At 36.9% G+C, this 21,757-nt stretch overlaps 1 protein-coding gene across 2 annotated transcripts in view; it reads right to left on the reverse strand.

Annotated features, from left to right (window-relative positions):
* gabbr1a (gamma-aminobutyric acid (GABA) B receptor, 1a) overlaps nucleotides 1–21,757 on the reverse strand; it is a 52,135-nt gene that overhangs the window by 3,188 nt on the left and 27,190 nt on the right. For both annotated transcript variants that reach the window (XM_026935078.3, XM_026935080.3), the window contains 14 exons: nucleotides 20,625–20,726; nucleotides 18,993–19,058; nucleotides 18,257–18,448; nucleotides 17,293–17,538; nucleotides 16,986–17,049; nucleotides 16,423–16,500; nucleotides 12,563–12,713; nucleotides 10,621–10,753; nucleotides 10,343–10,459; nucleotides 8,659–8,766; nucleotides 6,271–6,364; nucleotides 3,792–3,919; nucleotides 957–1,085; nucleotides 606–749 (listed from right to left, as the gene is read on the reverse strand). In XM_026935078.3, the coding sequence (XP_026790879.1) occupies nucleotides 606–749; nucleotides 957–1,085; nucleotides 3,792–3,919; nucleotides 6,271–6,364; nucleotides 8,659–8,766; nucleotides 10,343–10,459; nucleotides 10,621–10,753; nucleotides 12,563–12,713; nucleotides 16,423–16,500; nucleotides 16,986–17,049; nucleotides 17,293–17,538; nucleotides 18,257–18,448; nucleotides 18,993–19,058; nucleotides 20,625–20,726 (1,752 nt within the window). The remainder of the gene's footprint in view (nucleotides 1–605; nucleotides 750–956; nucleotides 1,086–3,791; nucleotides 3,920–6,270; nucleotides 6,365–8,658; nucleotides 8,767–10,342; nucleotides 10,460–10,620; nucleotides 10,754–12,562; nucleotides 12,714–16,422; nucleotides 16,501–16,985; nucleotides 17,050–17,292; nucleotides 17,539–18,256; nucleotides 18,449–18,992; nucleotides 19,059–20,624; nucleotides 20,727–21,757) is intronic.

The raw sequence follows: 21,757 nt of genomic DNA on the forward strand, positions 1-21,757 counted from the left end.
CTTTTCCTTTAACCCTTTGGAATCAGACGATCACTTTGTAGGCCTTGATAATTACAGAAAATTAGAGAAAATTAAAGAAGCCCTTCCTTCCGGGCGTGTGTGCGTCATTTACCTGGGGAAGACATGGCACCATGATGCACTATGGGAAGAAGGCAAGCAGGCAGTGGTTTTAATGTTTTATATATATATATATATATATATATATATATATATATATATATATATATATATATACACATACATACATACACACACACACACATATATATGATAGATAGATAGATAACATTAAAACCACTGCCTGCTTGTCTTCTTCCCATAGTGCATCCTGGTGCCATGTCTTCCCCAGGTAAGTGACACCCATGCACCCGGCTGTCATGCACCCCGCATGATGTAAAAAAAAAAAAAAAAAAAGTGATTCATCAGACCAGGCCACCTTCTTCCATTGCTCTATGGTCCAGTTCAATGCTCACATGCCCACTGTAGGCGCTTTCGGCAGTGGACAGTGGTCAGGGCACCCCATACAGGCTGGGAGGCACTGTGTGTTCTGACACCTTTCTATCATAGACTGTAGGATAGAAACACAAAAGAGATGCTAGACATGCCTCCTGAATGATCTTCTGGAGTTCTTGATTCTCTCTCTCGAGCTGCCTTGATTTTTCTTCATCATTGTTATTGGTAGACGATCCTGTCTTCAGTGTGTCCTGCTGCTCAGACTGCCACTCCCCACGCATGATTAAACGCCGCATCTACATAACCACAGGAAAAACCCATTGTCAAACTCATAACAAAACTACAAAAGCATACAGAGATAGAAAGTATATGAGGAACATAGAAAGCAATACCACTTCACGTAAAGAGAACAATAAGACAAAGAACAGTGCAAGGGAAACAAAAAGCTAGTGTAAAATAAATAATAATAATAATAATTAGGTTTTATAAGCTGATTTACACACCTTGGGCACAAAGAGCACCACCAAAGTGATGTAGACTGAGAACACTATAGCAAGAGAGGCAAAGGCAAAAGAGGCATCCTGCTGAGAGGAGAGAATCATCGTCACAGGAGCTGTGATCATACACAGAACCTAGAGAGAGTGAAAGAGAGAAAGAGAGAGAGAGAGAGGGGTCATTTTAATTAACCCTACATCATTAGACCTACATTATGCCCTTTCTGCCTTTGATAAATGCATAAAAAGTTCAAAGATTTTATTATGAAAACAAGTAGAACTTGCCTCCACCATCAGCAAATTTAGTAAAACATCCATCAGTTAATTTTAATACAAGTTATAAAAAGTACTGACACCTGACAACATTCCAGAAGCTCTGAAAAGCATATCTGGATGTTAACTCATTGTGATATTGATCTAATGTCCTCATATTGTCCAGCCCTAGCTTTCCATTTTTGTATTTTTTATGGTATATTGCCCACAGTCAACACAACCTCAGCTAATGAGAACCATCATTTAATAAATCAATAATAAATGATATATTCGTTTATAAGCTATGATTGTGCAACTAATGAGGGCCACTTCTTGTGCGATATATCATAGATGATATGGCCAAAAGTATATGGACACTTGACCAATCGTACTCTTATGTTCTTGTTGAACATCCCATTCCAGATTTAGTCCCCTCTTTTGCTGTTATAATAACATCGACTCTTCTGGGAAGGGTTTCCACTAGATTTTGGAGTGTGGCTTTGGGGATTGTGTGTTCGCTCAGCCACAAGTGCGTGGCACTGATGTTGAGTGAAAAGGCCTGGTGTGCAGTCTGCATTCCAATTCATCCCAAAGATGTTCAGTTTAGTTGAGGTTCTTCCACTGCAACCTCAGCAAACCATGACTTTATAAATCTCGCTTTGTGAACAGGGGCACTGTCATGCTGGAACATGTTTGTGCCTCTTAGTTCCAATGAAGGGAAATCTGTCCACACACCTTTGTCTATATAGCATAGATCTTTACAAAAACCACAGTTCAGCTAATGCACCACACATCAGGACAAACTATTACTGTTTTAAGCAGTAGTCACAAACTGCATTTCCTTCCCTCCAAGAACTGAGAAACACTGATGTGCTAAAGACAACATGGAATTTCATCCTGTCCAAGGAATGGTCAGTTGGATAAGTTTAAAGAATTCCAGAGTAGATAGATATTGGATGTGGAAAAGTGGCTAACTAGTGGTCTGGGGGAAAATAGCTGTGTTTACAGCCCACCTTTAAAAAAATCGGCACAAGAGTAGCAGACGGCACATCAACAGAACATCTTTGGCATAGAATTTGTGTTTCTAACCTCTGAAATTGCATGTACTTGCACCATAATATTGTATTACCAATGCTACTAATGCATTTTCACATATTCACAGGACTTGAGCATTTGCCTCAAAAAGCCATGTCCTCACAGACAGAAAATCTATATTTACTTCTGAATAAAAATGACTATGAGAAACTATGAAGTTGAAACATTATCTGATGAAACTGAAATCTTCTGCAGGTGGTAAAAGCTGCAGCCACCCTCATGTTCCAGTCAAGTGTTTTCTTGTTTTCTCATTAAACCCGTTTTAGAGGGAGGGGATTTGGAGAAACAGTTTCAATTATGCAAATCATCCTTCAAAGCACTTGCAGTTATTACTGGAACTGTTCTCAAGCAGCCAGGCAAGAGAGCGCAGCATTCAGCACTAGCAATTTAGGCTTCATTTAAAAGAAGTCTCTCATACAATTGGAAAAAATCTCAGTTTATACAATTTACCCTGGAATAAATCAGCATGAATCCAAGCTATGGGTATTATGAGTAGTTTTGTAGAGAAGTATAGAAATGGTCAAGTGACGCACATAGAGATTTTAATTTAAAAAAATGGGTGAAATATTGTTGAAACCTCAAAAACAAGGTGTCTTGGAGGCCACACCAAATACAGAAGTTTGCATTCTAGCTCTGTGCAAAGGTGCAATCTGTAATTTTTAAAGCATTTCTAGACCTATATTCATAAATTTTCAATATATCTTATCTTATATTTTCAATATAAAAAATTATTTGCTGATTTTCCATGCACTGGATCTTAATAGTTTCATTGTTTCAGACTTCTGTTTTTCTGGGCCTAGAAATATAACAAGAAATAATAATAATAATAATAATAATAATAATAATAATAATAATAATAAGATTAAGAAGAACAGAAAGTTGGCTCTGCTAAGCCAGCATAATAAGCTCTCCCTACACCTTAAATATGTTGCTCAGCTCCACCCCTTTTCGTTACTAAACAATTCACAGTACATTTTAATTCACATTTCTATTTTGAATGGAATAATCCGAAAGATATTAAGTACATACAATGCCGGGCAAAGATTTTTGAACCCCTGGACTATTTTGTGCTATAGAGTAATCACTATTATTGCCACAGACCAAACAAAATTATCAGTAATTTAAAAGATCGCTAAATCTTTGTAGAATGTATTACCTGTTCACTGTCAAATCGCAATGTGACTCTAAAGGAGTGATTTATTATCAATAATAAACATTTTTCAATTCATTAACACCTATTTCATGGTTAGAAATTATAGAATTTTTAAAATGAAGTCATTTAAAAAAAAAAAAAAGTTCCAATATAGTGTGTTCAAAAACTTTTGACTGACAGTGGCAATCTGGTAAATCAATCTATTAAATCAAGCCATCACATTCATTTTTTTTCATCATGTCCAGTTTGCATATGACATGCTACCATATCAGCTGTAGGCAGACTCTAGAGGCAGGAAATCGTTAGCAGTGCTGTGAATGGCAGCAACCAGCAGTCACACTCACAGCTACGTTGTAGATAGCCATGCCAACAGCTCGGTGGTCATTAATCTTCTCAGTGGAGATGGATTTGGTCTCATAGGCCAGGAAGATGCCCAACAGCAGGAGCAGGCCCTTATAGCCATACACAACCCCTAAGGAGAAAAAGATGAGAATTAAGCATCTCTTTTTTGCGTTTTGGGAACACAAGTGGAAAAATAGCATTAAATACTCTGTGACGAGGTTTATGCCTTGAATTAATACATCTCTTCACAAATAAATGACAATGATACCTGACATGTTATTTCTTCCATACAGTGGTGCTCTAATGACAGTGCATTGCACAGGGTTGACTGAATCTCAAATACATAAGCTCTGCAGCGTATGTAACACAATGTCTTAATTGGACATACAAGCCATGGTTATACACCTGAAAAAATGGGCCAAATTATTTGTGAGTCATACAGGAAGTGTGCGTCAAGTAATTTGACACTTGCAAGTATCTGCAAGTATTATTTTAGTCTATGTCTAATGCTACAGTCAAATGGGGTTGTGTATTCACCATGTTTATAAGAAACTTCTACACAAACTGTCCACTCTTGCAGTATTCACTGCTTTGAAAGTGGAATTTTTCTGACAGATATATGCTCACGAGCTGTGACCCAATATTGTCATTTCTCAGTATGGAAAAACCCATGGAAGTTCAGCTAGCCGTCAAGCTTAATGTAGTTACAGAGTAATTTTAGCTGTACAGAAACTTTTCTTGGTAATTTACCAACACATCTGAGGAAAATGTTGCTATTCCTGACAGTTTTGTTTGACACTTTACAGTGTCTGTTCTCCACAGCTGAATCATTAGCCTCAGTCATTTGCTAGCTCAGGATACACTGTAATAGTAAAGGGACTACCATTACACTTACGTCGAAAGTAATAATAAAGAGCGAGAAAAAACACAATGGCAGAGGTCATTTATTTGCTAACATTTCCAAAGACCAGTATTTTACTTCTTCTGTTTTGGCTTTGTGTTGCTTCCTTTTTAACTTGTCTACCAAATAAGATATAATGTTGCCTCTTAATATCACCTCTAAATGTTGCTGCGATTTTCAGAGAATTTTTGTCCTAGGAAGCATAGTGCTGAAATGTGGTGGTTCAGTGGTTAAGGTTCTGTGCTAGTGATCAGAGGGTTATGAGGACTGTCAGAGAGCCATTCATGAGTCCTTGAGTAAAGAAGTTAACCCTTATCTGCTCATCTGCGCACATGTGGTTTGTGTCCTGCCTTGACTATAAGTCAGTGTGAATTAAACACCTGCCACTTAAAGAACATGTAAACCTGTAAATGTTAAAAAAGAAGAAATGTCTGAGCTGACACATCAGTATTGTTTTAGTCATGATTTCCTCCCAGTGTTTGCTTGAGCTGTTTTGAGAGTTCCCCCTCACTGTATCTATACTGATCATTTGTTGAAGACTGTAGCTCTGCTGTCCTCTGCTGAAACTGTGGGAAACTTCCACACTGCTGACACTTTCACTCAGCAGCAGCAGCAGAGCGCGAATGTTTAGCAGTGCAAGCATGAGAGAAAGTGAGGTGCCAAGTAACTGGTTGTAATTATAAACTGTAATGTCAGAATTATAAGCTGTAATTCCAATAACAGTAAAGAAAAAAATGCATTTAACACTTCAGCAATGGAAATATCATGCGCCCTGATAAAGTTCTAAGAGCTACACAACTTTGTATAGAACAGCAACAGCAGTACAGAAAAACACCTTCACTGTTGAATAATATTTTTGAAAAGATATATTGAGCAAAATTCACATTATCTGTCACATAACTGACATTTATTGGGTTTTATTTCCCTGCCTTCCCCCAGTATAGTTATCCGCAGTAATCAGTAAGGCCTCTCCTCTACCATATGTCAGAGTCTCCAAACTAAGATGATGAATTTAGGATGCCTGCCCATGTTTTCTTGATATGCAAGAGTTTGGCCACTGTATCTTAGTAAACTAGGCCACTGTCCCTGCAGCACTGTCGCGATTTATAGATTTTTCCTCCCAGTGAGTGTTCTTACATAGGGAATACATAGCAAAGACAACACTGCCACATAAATACTGTTTATCTACATTTTATCAATACGTTGGTGCTGAGAACAAAGTTTATTTGTCTTAAGAATTTGTCTTAATACTTGTCACTGATTCCTCAATAGAATGACATCTTTTTTTTTTGGCAAAATGAGAACATCCTGCTCTGTGTCCAAGACATTTTCATTGACCCACATAATTAAATCCCAAATTGTGGTGCTCAGATGGAAAAGAGACTTAGAAATAGGCAGAAAGAATAAAGGAGAATGAAACGAAGAATACAAAAGAATACGAAAATGAAAGAAGAAATATGAAGTAGAAAAGGAAATTAGAGAGAAAGGGAGAGAGAGAGAGAGAGAGAGAGAGAAAGGGAGAGAGAGAGAGAGAGAGAGAGAAAGAGAGAGAGAGTAGATAGAGATGAAGGATGTAGTACCAAGCCATGTGTTCATCTTCTCTGAGCTGCAGTGCTCAAGTACAGGCTGAATCAAAAAATCCAGATCTCCTTTAGGATCTTCTTTAGTGAACTTCTGCTCAGACAGATACCGAGAGGAGACAGTGAGGGAGGAAGCGAGAGAGAGAGGGGGGAGAGAGAAACAGAGAGAGTGAGAGAAAGAGAGAGTGAAGGTGGGTGAAGGGTAAAGAACTTTCAACCAGTTTCAACCTCACTTTTTCATTTCACATGTTCATCTTTCGAAAACCATTAGTAACTAGCTAAATATCAGAGGCAGCTGAAATGCTGCGAGTACGCAGTTGTACAAATGATAAAAGTTTAAAGCAGAAATCAGAAATCAGGCTCTCATTTATAGATTAATCCTAAATATGGATTTGTAATTAATTCCTAAATGTTTCTATGAACCATTAATTAAACATTTGTGAAAAAATGTTTCTAAATGCTTCCTACCCGTGACTTCTTTAAAACCATGTGCTTGTGAACACATATATCGACTTTACTTAGAGAACATCCTCAAATATCCTTATACGGTGGGACATAAACAGGGGTGAAAAGTAACTAAATGCTGCTTTTTTTGAGTATAATTAAATAACTATTTAAGTATACTTTGTGACTATAATTAAATATATAATTAATACTTTTATTCACGCTTTTCAAAAATACGATAATCGATTTTGTTACATTTAATTTTGATCACGGTTACAGTAAAAAAAAAAAAACAGGAGTAAAAAAATTGTACTGCATTTAACGCTGGAAGAGCATAAGCCAACCAAAAGACATTATGTCAAAATTTTAAATTATTTAATTTCAAGAGCCAATCAAAAATAAAGTTTCCTTCCGATTGTCTACATTTCAGGTGCTAAATGCTTTACTCAACAGCAGCAGCAGCAATGTCTGAGACAGTGTAGACAGACGATGAGCCTTAATTAATCAGGAATCTTCAGTTTTAAATGCTTCAAATGAAACAGCGTGATAATGAACTGCAAATGAGCTGAAACTAGTGGAGATATCGGCATTTCACAGCTCAACATCCAACCTGCTGAGACATGTACAGGAAGACCATTAGCTAGCTGAGTGAGCTAAACTAGCTAGCTTAATATATTGATGTTCTACAGTATGAAAATTCAGTATTAAGTTTATGACGAAACTTTGATATTTGGTAACAATTGCCTGTTGTGTTAAATATACAGTGGGGTCCAAAAGTCTGAGAGAGTGAAAATGCTTCTGTTTGGCATTCTTTTTCAGTTTCACCAAAGGGTTTTATTACAAATGATATTATCAGCAACAAGTTGCGAAAAGTAGAATCTCAGAAATATTTACATGAATTTCAGAGTTTCTTAGTAGTTGGTATGTCCCTTTTTTGCTTTAATAACAGTGTGCACTCAAGCTGGTGTGGACTCCACAAGTAAAATCTGATGATCCATGTTAGATCAAATCCACTGGCGTGTCGTCTGAGCACATGCTTTAGTGGAAGGGATAAGACACCCGGAAAATCTGAACTTTTGTACAAAGGATTTAACATGGTCAATATCACAAATTTGTTAAATTTAAATAGTGACCTAGAAATTGTTCAACATCTTGAATATTGAATGGATAGGATGTTGCACATTTCCTGTTTTTCCTGTTTATTTCTAGTCTTAAATTTAAAAAAAATCCCAGATTTTCACTGTGGTCTCAGATTTTTGAAGCCCACTGTATCTAAGTACTGCTACAGCCTATAACGCTCAGAATAATGTGTAAGGTAGCAAACTCTGTAGCTAGAAACGTGTATGAATTAACATGTGCTAGCTAACAAACGTGTTAGCTAACAAACCTAACAAGCTACTAAAACCAATAGCCAGCTAATGTTACCTTTCTTTATACACTGTTGATAATAAAGATGGTGTTCACTTGTATAGTTACACAATTATTGCATGCATTCCTTGCATAATACCACTGATTAGTTGTATGAAAAACATATGAAAAAGTAATCTGTAAAATAATTACTCAAGTAGGTTTTTGCAATACAGACTTATTTACTCTTACTTGAGCAATTTTCTTGATTGCTACTTTTTCTCTTATGAATTATCACTACAGAAGCAGTATTGTGTTTTGTACTCTTTCCACCACTGGACATAAGTGTTAATACTATATAATATAACAATATAATAACAACTGGGTAGGTAACCTCAGGTAGAAATGTCGATATACTTAAGAACATTTTCATGTAAGAATATCAGGTTTCAAAAATCCACATTTGTACATTACTTTTAACATAACACAACAAATCCATAGAATTTAAGATTGAACCTGATTGCAGTGCTGCTTCTCACAATATTATTACAGAGGTTTTCTACATAATTTTGCATTTTGGTAAAAGAATTGAAGCACCTCTAAGGTAATGTGCAAAGGGTCAACAATCTGCCAGATCATCAGAGACAGGACGTCAATGGCCAGTAAAACTCCTACTGTTGCGTAGAGCTTCCAGGGTTCCAAATGCTGTGAGAAAGAGACACAACAACACATCAGTCATCTATCACAGTGTTTTTACAAAACTACAATTTTCAAATCAAGGCAAATTATAGTTGCGCTGTTACACCATATTAAAAAAAAAAAAAAACTCTTTAAGTCTGTAAAGTCCATGCTGATTATTCAGTTGTTCATCTTAAACCATATTAATCAGTTACTTCTATGCATTATTCAGTGAATCCAACAGGAAAGCTTAGTAATTATGAGAGCAAGGAATATAAACCACCAGTGGGTCTTAGAAGAGTATATGGTAAACATCTTGAATGGTTCTACTTGATTCAGTTGAATCTTATTGAATCTGTTGGATGCATATATAGCAGTTGTCAACAAACTTGGAGAAAGTCAAATGTTCCAAAATGCAGGGCAATGTCTGTTTCACCGTCCATTAACCCAGCACTGTCAGCTTCCTCCAGGCCATCACACTGTAAATAGCATTCTACTGAGCTGTGCTACACATACTCTCTCCTCCCAGTGTACATGTAGCGCACCTAATGACTTTAGAGCCCCATTTCTGCCACCTTCCTCTCTGAACATGTGACTTTCTCAAGCATTTCTAAAATGACTCTAAAATGCCAAACTGCTGTAGCATGAACATCAAGCGAGTTGAGAATAAATCTGCTTTGTCATGCAAAGGCTCAAAAAATAAAGCTCTCAAAGGTCGGATCTCCACAAAGAATTTTTAATACTCATCCATATTCATGAATATTGTGCAGCTGGTGTGATCTGATATTTCTCATAGGCCTTCCCCAATGAATCGATTATACAGGGTGTCCCAAAAGTCTCCACACATAGGGGAAATTCACACTTTTTAACAAAATGCTTTTCAAAATTTTTCATACTTAGTTTATATTATATATTATTTTTCAGATAGCTTTAAGAAAGCCTTTGAAGAAGAGTGTATTGAAAGCATTCTCATGGCTGGCTCAGGAAGCTGTCGTAAGGTTGCGATGGACTTTAACAGGAAACACGGCAAGCACATCACACACACGACACTGTTGCCAGACTTATTAACAAATTCAAAAAGACTGGAAGTCTAGAAGTGGACATCTATGACCATCTATTGACAAAGACACAAGCGACGTGGTGCTGGCACACATAGCCCCCAATGTATGGACACTTTTGGAACACCCTGTGTATATATATATAAATATAAAAAAACACATGCTGATGCAAATATCAAGACATGTGTAAATACTGTATGCAGTGTGTGTATGTTTGTGTGTGTGGTGTGGAGAGGCAGTGAATGGAAGTGTGAAGTGTAGTGTAATGGAATGAGAGCCTTCTACTTAGAAAAAAAAAAAAACTTGTTAAGAGTGTTGATATGAGAGCGATATTACACTAATATTCATGAGCTGTGAGAGAAAAATCGGTGAGTATTATCAGATTTTAAACAATTCTAAACATAAATTCATGTTTTTTCTCATAATTCTTTGTAGATTTTATGTAGGCCTGTAATTAGTGTTGGTGTTCTTCCTAATTAACTAAACTTGAATTACATTTATATATTGCTTTCTGCCATTTTTAACCACAAAATTCCATCGCTTACCTTCCTCTTCTCTTTTTTCTCATCCTTCTTAGTGAACACAGTATGAACCCACCAAATCTTAGTGAACATGCTGCCATAAGCCAAACTGAACCCCAGGCCCAGCAGCCACAGGCGGAACTAGAGGAACAGATAATGTGTGGATACAAAAGGGTAAAGTAATGCATTTCTTAGAGACAGTTATAACAGGGTATTAAGCACATAGCACCAAGAGCCTGTCTAAGCATGACAGACAAAGAAGTCAGGAGAAGAGGGAAATAGAAATAAATTCATCCAATTACCTGACACACCACGGGAAACCGAGATCTGTCTACATGAAGCCCGTCAATGCCCAGTGGAAAAACAGCAGCCAGGGCAAGTACACAACCCACAGCTGTAATGTTATTCAGGTATGGCTGAGAGTTCTGGATGTACCTGTTAACACACACGCTGCATTTTAATGCCTTTAAAAGAAAAAAAAAAAAAAAAAAAAAGTGGAACACCAATTTGTAAGGCCAAAATTTTACTACATTATTTCAACTGCACTTAGTATGAAGAGTGTCTATATGACACATTCAAAATATTATACATAAGCACTTCATAAAGTATTTATTTATATAAGCTCTCCAGACAAGGCTTTCCCTTGCCTGAATCACAGCATCAATCCGGTCATGTAAGATGGAGTTCCTGTCCATTTTAACCCACTGCACAACAATGTGTGGTGTCTATTTCAGGGTTTTACTGGTTGTTCCAAATAATCCCACAAGCGTTTCCCAGACATGACCCATATTTGACTTCCTTTGAATTTCGAATTTGAATTTCAACTTCCTGTGACTGGTGTCCTCTTGCCTTACCAAATGCACTGACACTCTTTTGCCACTCTGACATCCTTCTTCTGACCCATTTTGCACTACACTGTCTCTTCACGTGTTCTGCACACTCCTCAGAGTCTCGCCAACAACTCATAATCTGGTTTTATGCTATGCTGTGCAACCTATTGGCATTATATTAAAAAGGCGCTGCTATTGTTGGATGCGACTAATTTTTGTCCAGAGGGCTTGTGTTTAGATCAGCATTCACAGAGTATTCACATTTTCCATGACATTAACATGATCTAATTTGTCATTTTACTTCAAAATAAAACTCAGCATATAGAATGTATATTATTTTCAATTAATGCTTTCAATTCAGTGAATGTTTCAGGTATCTTTCATGTTACTTTATGGACAGTACATTTGCTTTCAGCAGTCATTTGGCTTTAATGAAGATAGCCTCGAACAAGTAGAGGTTAAACCTCAGGCTTCCACACCATACGAACAAATTTCAATTCATAAAGCCACTATTTCTGATACATGATGAAACAACTGAATCTGCTATGATACAATACGATTCAATTTAGCAGCCTCCAATTGATATGTGACCAACTTTGTTCTGAATCTGGTGTAGGTCCACTGTTAATTTGCAAATCATGATTGAGTACAGAAGGCTATTTAAAAAGTTATGAGTTATGAGCAAATCACCTTGCTAGCCTATTAATGTATTTACATATCTGTTTGTCAGATGGTTAACACCCCTACAGACAAGTATTATGTTGGGATTTGCTTCCTGAATGCATTTTACAAAATTTTACTCATGCATCCTCTGTAGATACTGAAATATTATATGAATAAACGTAGACTACTTTTTCATTTCATGCAAGAGCTCCAAATAGCATGCGTCTCCGTCATGTGAATGTAATTTTTATTATGCACACTCTTAGCTGTTCAAATTTGAAAAGTTTAACTGAAAACGATATGCAGACTTTCATTTTGGAAAAAAATCTATAATAATAATTTATGTCTTGTTGATATAAGATTATATGCTTATATATATTCTCTATGCTAAATCGTAAGTTAATGCTCCATACAAAGAAGTTAGAATTACCTGCACTTAGTTGTCATAATACTGCTGTAAAAAGTTTGACTGGGAATATTTTCTTAACATTTTAAAAGGATTAGATTGATTTCGACACTACACGTGCAGACATGTTTAACAAAAGGTTGAACTCCACTTCAGCCCAGAGTAAACACACAGCAGGAGGTGAGGAGTTTGCAAGAGGAGGGCACCCTGAGTTACTGAGTAGTTTCTGTCCCACAGAGTAAATAACCCGAGCTCAGAATCTAAACTGAGTTGAACTTATTTACATCCTGAGCTCCAAGATTACACAGAACCTAATTACACTACACATCTGTACTGAGCGATTACCGAATGTTGCTGTTGTAGATGTTGAATGTGAGACAAACGATGCCCAAGATGATTCCCAGGCCAGCAAACACAGATACAGAAACAAACAGCTTCTGGGAAAGGAAGCGAAATTCTTCTAACACCACCGTCTGATCTCTTGGAGGGTCTCCGCCTGCAAAGTGGAGATAAATAGGTCAGGGTAAAAAATGGAAGATATAAAGAACTCGAAATGAAGGAGTGAGAGTGCAGAACAAAATGATGGAAATCCATTTACGATAAAGACTTCAAAAGTCAAAACACAGGAACAGAGAGATGATAGAGCTTAGCACTCAAAATTAGTCAGAAGAGGAGCATTATAATGTTGCTCAGCACCATGACAGATATCTGGGGAAGTAGCAGGATCACAGCATAAATACTCTCATTTGCAGTTTTTTTAGTCTTTATGAGCAGTTTCAGCTACATTAAGCTACATTCAGCTACATGTGCAGGTTAAAACTGGCCCATCAATCAGAACATAAAGAGCAAAGCATATGGTGTATACTGGTGATTAAATACAGTATGTCCTTTAGAATCTCATCAACACATAGTCCCACCTCCTGAATGACAGCAGCTCTGAAAGATTTGGTGAATAATCACTGGTTATTTGGTGAATAGACACCTGTGCATGTTGTAATACGTTATCGTTTTTATAGTAACCATTAATTCACAGGAACTTGTATAGCGGACTCTTACATAATTAACGTCTAACTATAGGGGTAGTTATATGACAAAGAAAAACATTCCTATGATGTGGATATAAGAGAATCTTTCATTTAATGTTGATAGAAGGAGTCTCCAGTTTCAGGGCTTTGTAACAGTTAAAATGTAACTGTTGCTTTAAGCTTTCCAGTGCAGGAAAAATATTCAGAGCAAAGGACTTTCTCAGTAACATCACAAGCTGCATTTTTTGTCTTATTAACTTCAAGAGAGAAAGAAAGAGAAAAAAAAAAGTTTGTTAAGGGAACTGCTATTTATATCTACTATAAAGTAAGTGATAGCAGAGACATTGCACAATATATTTGTTATATACATGCAGCCTTAGTAAGCACAGACCTTCCACAACATTAAATGTAACTATAAACTTATTTAAAAATGTTGGTTTTAATAACTAAGAATGTGTAATTGTTGGTAAATTGCTGTGCTATAAGGAGAACAAAACACTTCAGCATGTACATTTACAGGAAAGTAATCAACTCCAGGGTTGGAACCCCTGCTGTTAATTATTTCTTATATCAGGGGTGTCAGGCTCCAGGCCTGGAAAGTGGCAGCACTGTAGAGTTTAGTTTTTATCTCACCTGATTCCACTCATTAGAGAATTCCCAAGGCTGCAATTGGGGTGTTAGAAGAAGGTAAATACAAATCTCTGTAAGGTAATGGCCCTCCAGGACCTGAGTTTGACACCCCGGCTCTAAAGTCAGAATAATAAGCAGGGCACCGTTTAAATTTCCACTTATAAATAAAGGCTGTAATGTAAGCCTCACGGGGAGGAAGATTTTACTCAGTAAAACAAACATCTTATTTGCCAAAACAGCATGAGCCATTATGGAGAAGAGAGCACACAGCGTGAGGGCCATGTGTCCCTGTTAGATCCCAGGTGCCATGCGATGTCACGACATCCGGGTTCGTTTTGATTCTTTTCATAATATCAGGGTGCAGTGTATGTCTCTGTGTGTGTGTGTGTGTGTGTGTACATACATTTAAACCAGTGAGCACCGAAAAGGAACAAATGATAGTATAGTGTCAAATGTCTTTGTTTGAAACAAAAACTGCTGAAGGGTTAGTGTTAGGTGCAGGCATAGCATTAATAATCTACAGTAATCACTATGTTACTGAAATGATGTAATGGTCCTCACAAAGATAGAAAAACGTGAATATGTAGGGACATGTATTCAAGACGATGAGCGTGGGTGTGAGCTCAAGAGTGCTGTCATTTGACGCATTTACACACTAAAACCTTACTTCGTCCTTGATCTAAGAATTGGGACGGCATGTTGCCATGGAGACCCCACTTCACAACAGTTGCCAAAGCTATTTGGAAAGGAAAGACATGCTCAAGCAGTTGTCAGGGGCTACCATGCAGGAGCTAAGAGAGCATGAGCAGGCAATATGTTGCAGACACGCACAGAAAAATTGCAAATGAGTTCATTTCAAAGTTTTACTCTAAGTTTGGGGTCAATTTTAACATTTATCCTCTTTCAAAAGCTAGCAGTCAAAGATTAGCTTGAGAATAGCACAATCAACCTAATGCTAATTAAATCCTAAAGCCTCTATTGAGAGAGAGAGAGAGAGAGAGAGAGAGAGAGAGAGAACCCTGAGAGTTTCTGGGTTATTTGTATTCTGCCTCTCTTTTGCATTTTTTTTTAGCAAGAGCAAGAGTGGCATGGACTGATTTTGTAGGCGTGAAGAAAGTGAGCTGTAAATAAATTGGTCACACATCAGGATAAAGATTACTGCAATTACAAGCAATTGGTGGGCAAAAAAAAGTTTCCCAAAACAGCACGCATCAGAACGTTGGCTAAAGTCGGAGCTGCAATTTACTATACCAAAATAAACTTTAGCATCATCTTATTTTAATCTCTAGGCTTAGAACTTGTTTGCCGAATATAGTAATTACAAAAATGCTGCACATCGACATTTTATTACTCTATTCGTCCTTCCTAATAAATCCTTCCTAACATAATAAAATAATAAAATAAAAATGCTTGTCAAAATATAAGCTAGCAAAAACGTATTAGAAGAACCTTATGTGAACCGTTTTTATTTAACTTTTACAGCTGTGATTAGCCTTAATCCTGACATTGGCATCTGCTTGCACAACAAGCTGAAGTGAATTGTCCGGTCACTTTTCTCCTCTGATACCGAGCAATGTCAGTTCACTAATGTCATGCTGCCAGAACCTTCTTCCTCAATGAGACCAGAGCATGGAGAACTGATTAGAGCTTCAATCGAGTCTGACTCATGGGGGCTGGCTGGGCATGTAAATAGCATCCTAAGTATATGGAGGAAGAAGTAAATCAGAAATACACAGGGGCATTTACATCAGCTTTCAACAGTCAAGGCAATTTGAGATGTAATTGGAATGTTATTAAGGTTTAATCATTATTTAATATTAAGTAATTTGGCATTTTACTGTCATAGTAGTTTACTGACAATCCAGTCATGGCATTCATGAATCTATGTCAGAGTTATGAAACAGGGCTTTCCAGCTTAGGAGGTTAATCACATTTCAATGACTTACACAAAATGTAATGCAAATATGTTTGCATTTTGTTTACATAATGCAAAAATCCTTGAGTTTCATGCAACATTAACCCAATGCTAACTATTGCTGACAATTTTTTTAAACAATATTTTTTTCCCCTTCAGGTGTCTTGTACCTTTCGTGGTGAAATCCAGACCTTTTTAAAACCTTTTATGTTTAGTTTTTACTATATAAGAAATATACTTTCAAAAACCCTGCTCTCCTTTAAAGCAGAACACTGGTGACAGATGCTGATTTGGTCAAGCAGAGCTCAGGTAACGCTGTAATCCTGAAAACAAGGCTCAGCCATGCTTGACATCGATTTTAAAACCACAGGATGTCGATTCAGTGTTCAGTTCATCAACAGCTCATATTTAGGACACTATAAATTTCAGCTCTTGCATTTCAGTTTTTAAAACCACAGCCAGCACAAAGAGCAGTTATGTTCTAGTGACATATTAAACAGTGAAGCAAGCAAAAAAAATCAATAGTAGTAATCTTGAATCATGACAAATATAAGGGAATGGACAGGAGGAGAATGAAACGGACAAAGCTGGCGACAGTTGTCTAGACGGAGGAGAAAAGAATCAATCTGTCTCACCTATCCACTTGTCATTTCCGTACCACGAAAGATTGCCTTTTGAGCTGTCATAGTATCCAATCTTCTTGTAACTCCCACCTACAAAATTAAACAGTGAACCTGGTAAAGACTCAGATAAGAAGTCTCAAAGGGCAGAAAAGAAAATACTCAGTCTGGCCCCTAAGTCATCCTATTAGTGATTGTGGATGGCATGAAATAAAGCTATTCTTTAAGGAGACTTTAGAAGAAAAAGGGATTAACTCATCATTAGCAAAACATTCATTTACAAAATAGTCATTTACAAAAATAATGAGGCTTAAATCCTCAATCCATTAGAACAATAGATAATTATGGAATGAATGAAGCAATGGGACAAATGTGCATAAAATCCTTATTACAATTGCTTAATAAATGCTAGCTAAGGAGACATGCTGTAGGCTGATGCAATTTAATGGAGACAAAAAAAAGACTTTTCTAGAAATTGCATTTTGGCGGTTTTTTTTTTTTTTTTTTTTTTTTTTTTTTGAAGCGAAGTCTTGAGGGTTATTTTGATGTAATAGCCAGAATTGATAATGCGATAATACCTTGCAGTTGTTCTATGAGTGTCCAAGCCATTCTGGATCCCTGAGCATCGAAGACTACATGGCCCTGAGAAAGACACAGATATGGGCATTTACAAGCGAAAAGAATGTAGATACCTATAAAATATCCTCCTGTGTTTAAGTACAATATTCATAAAGGTATTCATTAGGCCTGACAATAAATTTGCTCATATTTTACAGATAAGATTATCCACCACTACATTTTTCAAACTAAATTCATCTTATTTCTAAGATCTTTTACATTTTTGTCTATTTCTAATGCTGCCTCTAACATCCATGTTTTACTCACTGATACTCCTTCAAATGAGCTGGTATTAAGCGCCCGATATATCTCTGCTGTGATGTCCTGGTTGTTGTAATTAAAGTCCTCCAGTCTTCTTCCTTTAGCTTGTAGCGGTGCAACCGTCTTATTAAGAGCCAAAGCAAGAGCCCACACTGCATCATATGCCAAGGGAGCCTCTTGAAAACCCCCTGTCTCCTCAGGGTTCTTCCCACCAAGACGAGACATGAGCTGCGCCAGAAACTCCTGGGATGTCTGAATAGATAACACAAGACTGAATTTAAGAATCAAAGTGGTTGTTTAAGGGGAATAGTGCAGTAATCAGAAGCTGAATACCAGAGCTGGAGCAATACTCTAACCAAAGCTAAATACTGACAATAATGAAGTGGTTGGGAAATTTAATAGACTTGACCCTCACCTACTATATTAGACTGGATGGAGAGGAACACTTGACTAGACACACGTCACAGATAGTATCCAGCCAGACAATAATTAAATTTAAGCTAGTAATCATCAGGGCAATAATTTGTGAGATGTTTTACATCATGAAATAAAACACATGCACAAGCTGTATTGAATATGTACATGTATGTGTCTTTTATATCTGACTATGTTGGAAGCAAAGGTTACTCTGACACCTGAGAATGTTTAGCATTTAAAACACTGGCCCAAGTTTTCAATGGTTCCATCATTAAACACAATGATGTGAAAACTCTAATAAACTGAATCAGCTTATTCATAATTCAATGTCATATCAAGGTACTGTACAGCTTCATTTCCTCCCAAGATAAATGTACCATCAAGAGTATTATAATGTAGCTGTATTCAAAGTTTATCAAGGTTTAGTACCTTTTATCTGAAAGTGTTTCAATTCCCACACTTCTTTAGTTACTTTGGCTGAATGGCACCCTCTTAATCTTATATGTAACAGTATCAGAATTAGCATAAATACATATAATTATATTTCACCCACCAGGTTGGAGGCACCACGAACAGTCTCGGGGTTCAGCATGACGATCTCTGTAGTGACGTGTCCCTCCACAGCTTCTGTCATCTGCTCCATGGTGCAGTTAATGGCTGGGTCTTTGATTTTAAACCAGTTGTCTGCGTACCAGCCAATGAGAAACCAGACATACTTCTTTCCATAGAGTTTCTCCTTATAGACCTGGCAGAGAAAGAGGAAGAAAATGAGAACAGACAATGACCAGTGTTGGATTAATGAACCATTCTCAACAGAGGATGATAAAATTATCAGTGTGTGACAATTAATGTTTCTGTAGAGTGGCATAATATTAGTATAACTAATGAAACATAAGTACACATGAGTAATCCTGGTATTGTTTATTATAGCTGAACCAGAAAAGAATGTAATGCACAAAATAAACCTAAACTGACTAAATATTGAAAAAAGTATGAAAGCAGAAATATTTGATAAAAATATGCTATTATGTGTGAATGGTACAATCTACTGTACGTATTTTACTGCATACTTTATGGTACAATATGATGATGTAACATATACATGTTCATATAGGGCTGGGGTATAAACATATTTATACCACAGCGCTGTTAAATTCTGAAGGTTCCAGAAGACAAATCACAGGTTTATACTGAATGAGCTTGTTCTAATTCATTATCGTTTCTATAGTAACAGCTAATTCATAATATATAATTCATAATATTCATGAATATAAATGTTCATAACTTGCCTCACAAAAGACTTTTCTTGCTTCAGTCTCATAGAAAAGGCCAACAATGATCCTGGCATCTTGACGCTGGATAACAAACAAGAAAGAATCTTTTAAGAAAAGATGGACAAAACAAACAATATAGTCTGTCAGTGTCATAACTTTATATACAATGGATAGAAAAAGTCTATACACTCTTGTTAAAATGGCAGGTTTTTGTGATGTAAAAAATGAGACTAAGATGAATCATGTCAGAACATTTTCCACCCTCAATGTGAAATTACAATGTACAAAAATTAAGTGAAAAATAATCATAAACATTTTAGAGAAAAATAGAAAAAATAAAAAAGTTACAATAAACTGGTTGCATAAGTGTACACACCCTTTTATAATAGGGGGATGTGGCTGTGTTCAGATTGAACCAATCACATTCAATCTCATGTTCAAAAGTAATTATCATACAGCTGTCATCAATGAAATTATCCTGATAACTCCAAATAAAGACCAGCCGTTTTTGTAAGATTTTCTTCACATCTCTACATCACCAAAAGAACACCATACCCATGGTGAAAAGCATGGTGGTGGCAGTATCATGCTTTAGGGTTGCTTTTCGTCCTTCAGAACTGGGGCTTTTATCAGGGAGGGAATCATGAATAGCTACAAATACCAGTCGATTTTAGTGCAAAACATTCAGGTGTCTACTAGTAAGCTAAAGGTGAAAAGGAATTTCACCTTTCAGCATGACAATGACCCAAAGCATACATCCAAATCAACAAAGGAATGGTTTATCCAAAAGAAGATCAGTGTTTTTGAATGATCTAGCCAGAGCCCACACCTGAATCCAACTAAAAATCTGTGCTGTGCACAGGAGATGCCCTTACAATTTGATGGATCTAGAATTTTTTGCAAGAAAGAGTGGGAAAATATTGCCAAGCCAAGATGTGCCACACTGATAGACTCTTACCCAAAAAGACTGAGTGGTATGATAAAATCAAAAGGTGCTTCAACAAAATATTAGTTTAGAGGTGTGCACACTTATGCAACCAGGTTATTGTAAGCTTTTATTTTCCTTTTTTCCCTAAAAAAATTTCTGGTTGTTTTTCACTTTATTTGTATAATTTACAATTTCACATTAAAAGTGCTTGGTTTCATTTTTACATCACAAAATCCTGCCATTTTAACAGGAGTGTGTAGGCATTTTATATCCATTGTACTCTGTGTCTATTGAAATATTATGGCACATTAAATAATATTTACACACTAGAAATTTCCATTGCATCAAAAATGTATTATGGTCCTTTCACATCTTCTCTCCTTTCTGATAGAAGTCCTTAACACACGTCACTGTGCAACCTACAATGCTGATGAAATGAAGGCATGCTTGCACCTTGTTGGGAGGGAGTGTAAATCTCATGGGGTTCTTATGTAATATTGGTGCTGCAATAAAAAGGGTGCATGCTCATCATCTCCTGTCAGTTTAGCCCCGGACCATAGATATGTCATGTGAGCTGTCACTTGATCTGAGGCTCCTGAGATCCTGAGATTGTTGATTTATTTCACATAATGTTTTCATGAGCTCCATCATCCTCAGCCTGGCTAACTGCACAGCGCACCGTGAGGAAGTGAAGGCTGCTAAATTTTTCATCAAAGTACCTTCAAGTTCTTGACAGCCACGGCGGGATCAGTGAGGAAACTCTGTCTCACGCTTATCTCAATACCAGCTTCCTTCACCCTCTGTTCCAGATCATCCAATGTCTGGGAGAGGAGAGAGAGAACAGGGAAGGAGATAGTGAGTAAAGAGCAAAAGAATTTTGAGATCATGGTATAAAATAGCAGCCAGGGATGTCCAGTATAGAAAGCAAGATTGGTGGAGAGAAATGCACAAAAGAAGCGGGATTCAGAGCTGAAAGTGGCATAAAGAAAAGCAAGAAGAGCTGACAGGAAAGAAGCATGACAGCCTAATGTAAGAGGAGGAGATTGGAAAGAGGGAAATTATTAAAAAATTATAAAGGTATGAGGAGATATGGGAGAATTAGACCAGTGCTGGAGAGATTTATGACTCAAGTAATATTCACAACCAACATTCTGATAAATGATCCTCCATCAGCCCCGTGGCCTTTGCACACTCTTTAAAATAGAAACAGAATGCTACAGGCTTTATAACTGTACTTTTTCTCAAACTCAGGGGTGGACAAATCAGTAACCCTGGCTCCTGTTACAAATAGGTGTGTCCAGCCTATTCACTTTGTTTTTAATCTATCACTGCTTGGGGGACAAGTGACTTAAGTAGGCTGCTCATATCCTGGTCACTAGCATTGTTTTCTCCTGTCCACTAACCAGAGTTGCTAAACAATACTTCTTTTTATTCTGAGAGTATGCACTTAATTAATTGACAAACATAAACTTGGGTTAACTTATTAAAATCAGCCCAGGATATTACACCTCCTGGCCAACAGAGGTCACTCTCACTTGAGCCTAGGTGCTATCTCACTACTTGTAGGATATTTCCTAGTAGTGCATCATATAAGGCTACTATACTGTATGCCAATATATTTTAACCTTGTGAAGTCTTGCCATTCTCAGCATTTGTGCATATTCTGAGCTATGTTTACTCTGCTATTGCCATGTGTTGACCTTTGTATTGCCTGTTGATTACTCTCCTGGACTTGCCCTCTGGATGGTACAGTGTGCATCGTCTGTGTTTGAACAATGCCTGATTTACGACTTTGCTTTTAGTTTGTGTTTTGGCCCTCAACTATCAATCCTGTCTATAATTACATTAATAT

Source organism: Pangasianodon hypophthalmus, chromosome 14 (genome assembly GCF_027358585.1).
Source record: "Pangasianodon hypophthalmus isolate fPanHyp1 chromosome 14, fPanHyp1.pri, whole genome shotgun sequence".
In the NCBI taxonomy this organism is placed as follows: domain Eukaryota; kingdom Metazoa; phylum Chordata; class Actinopteri; order Siluriformes; family Pangasiidae; genus Pangasianodon; species Pangasianodon hypophthalmus.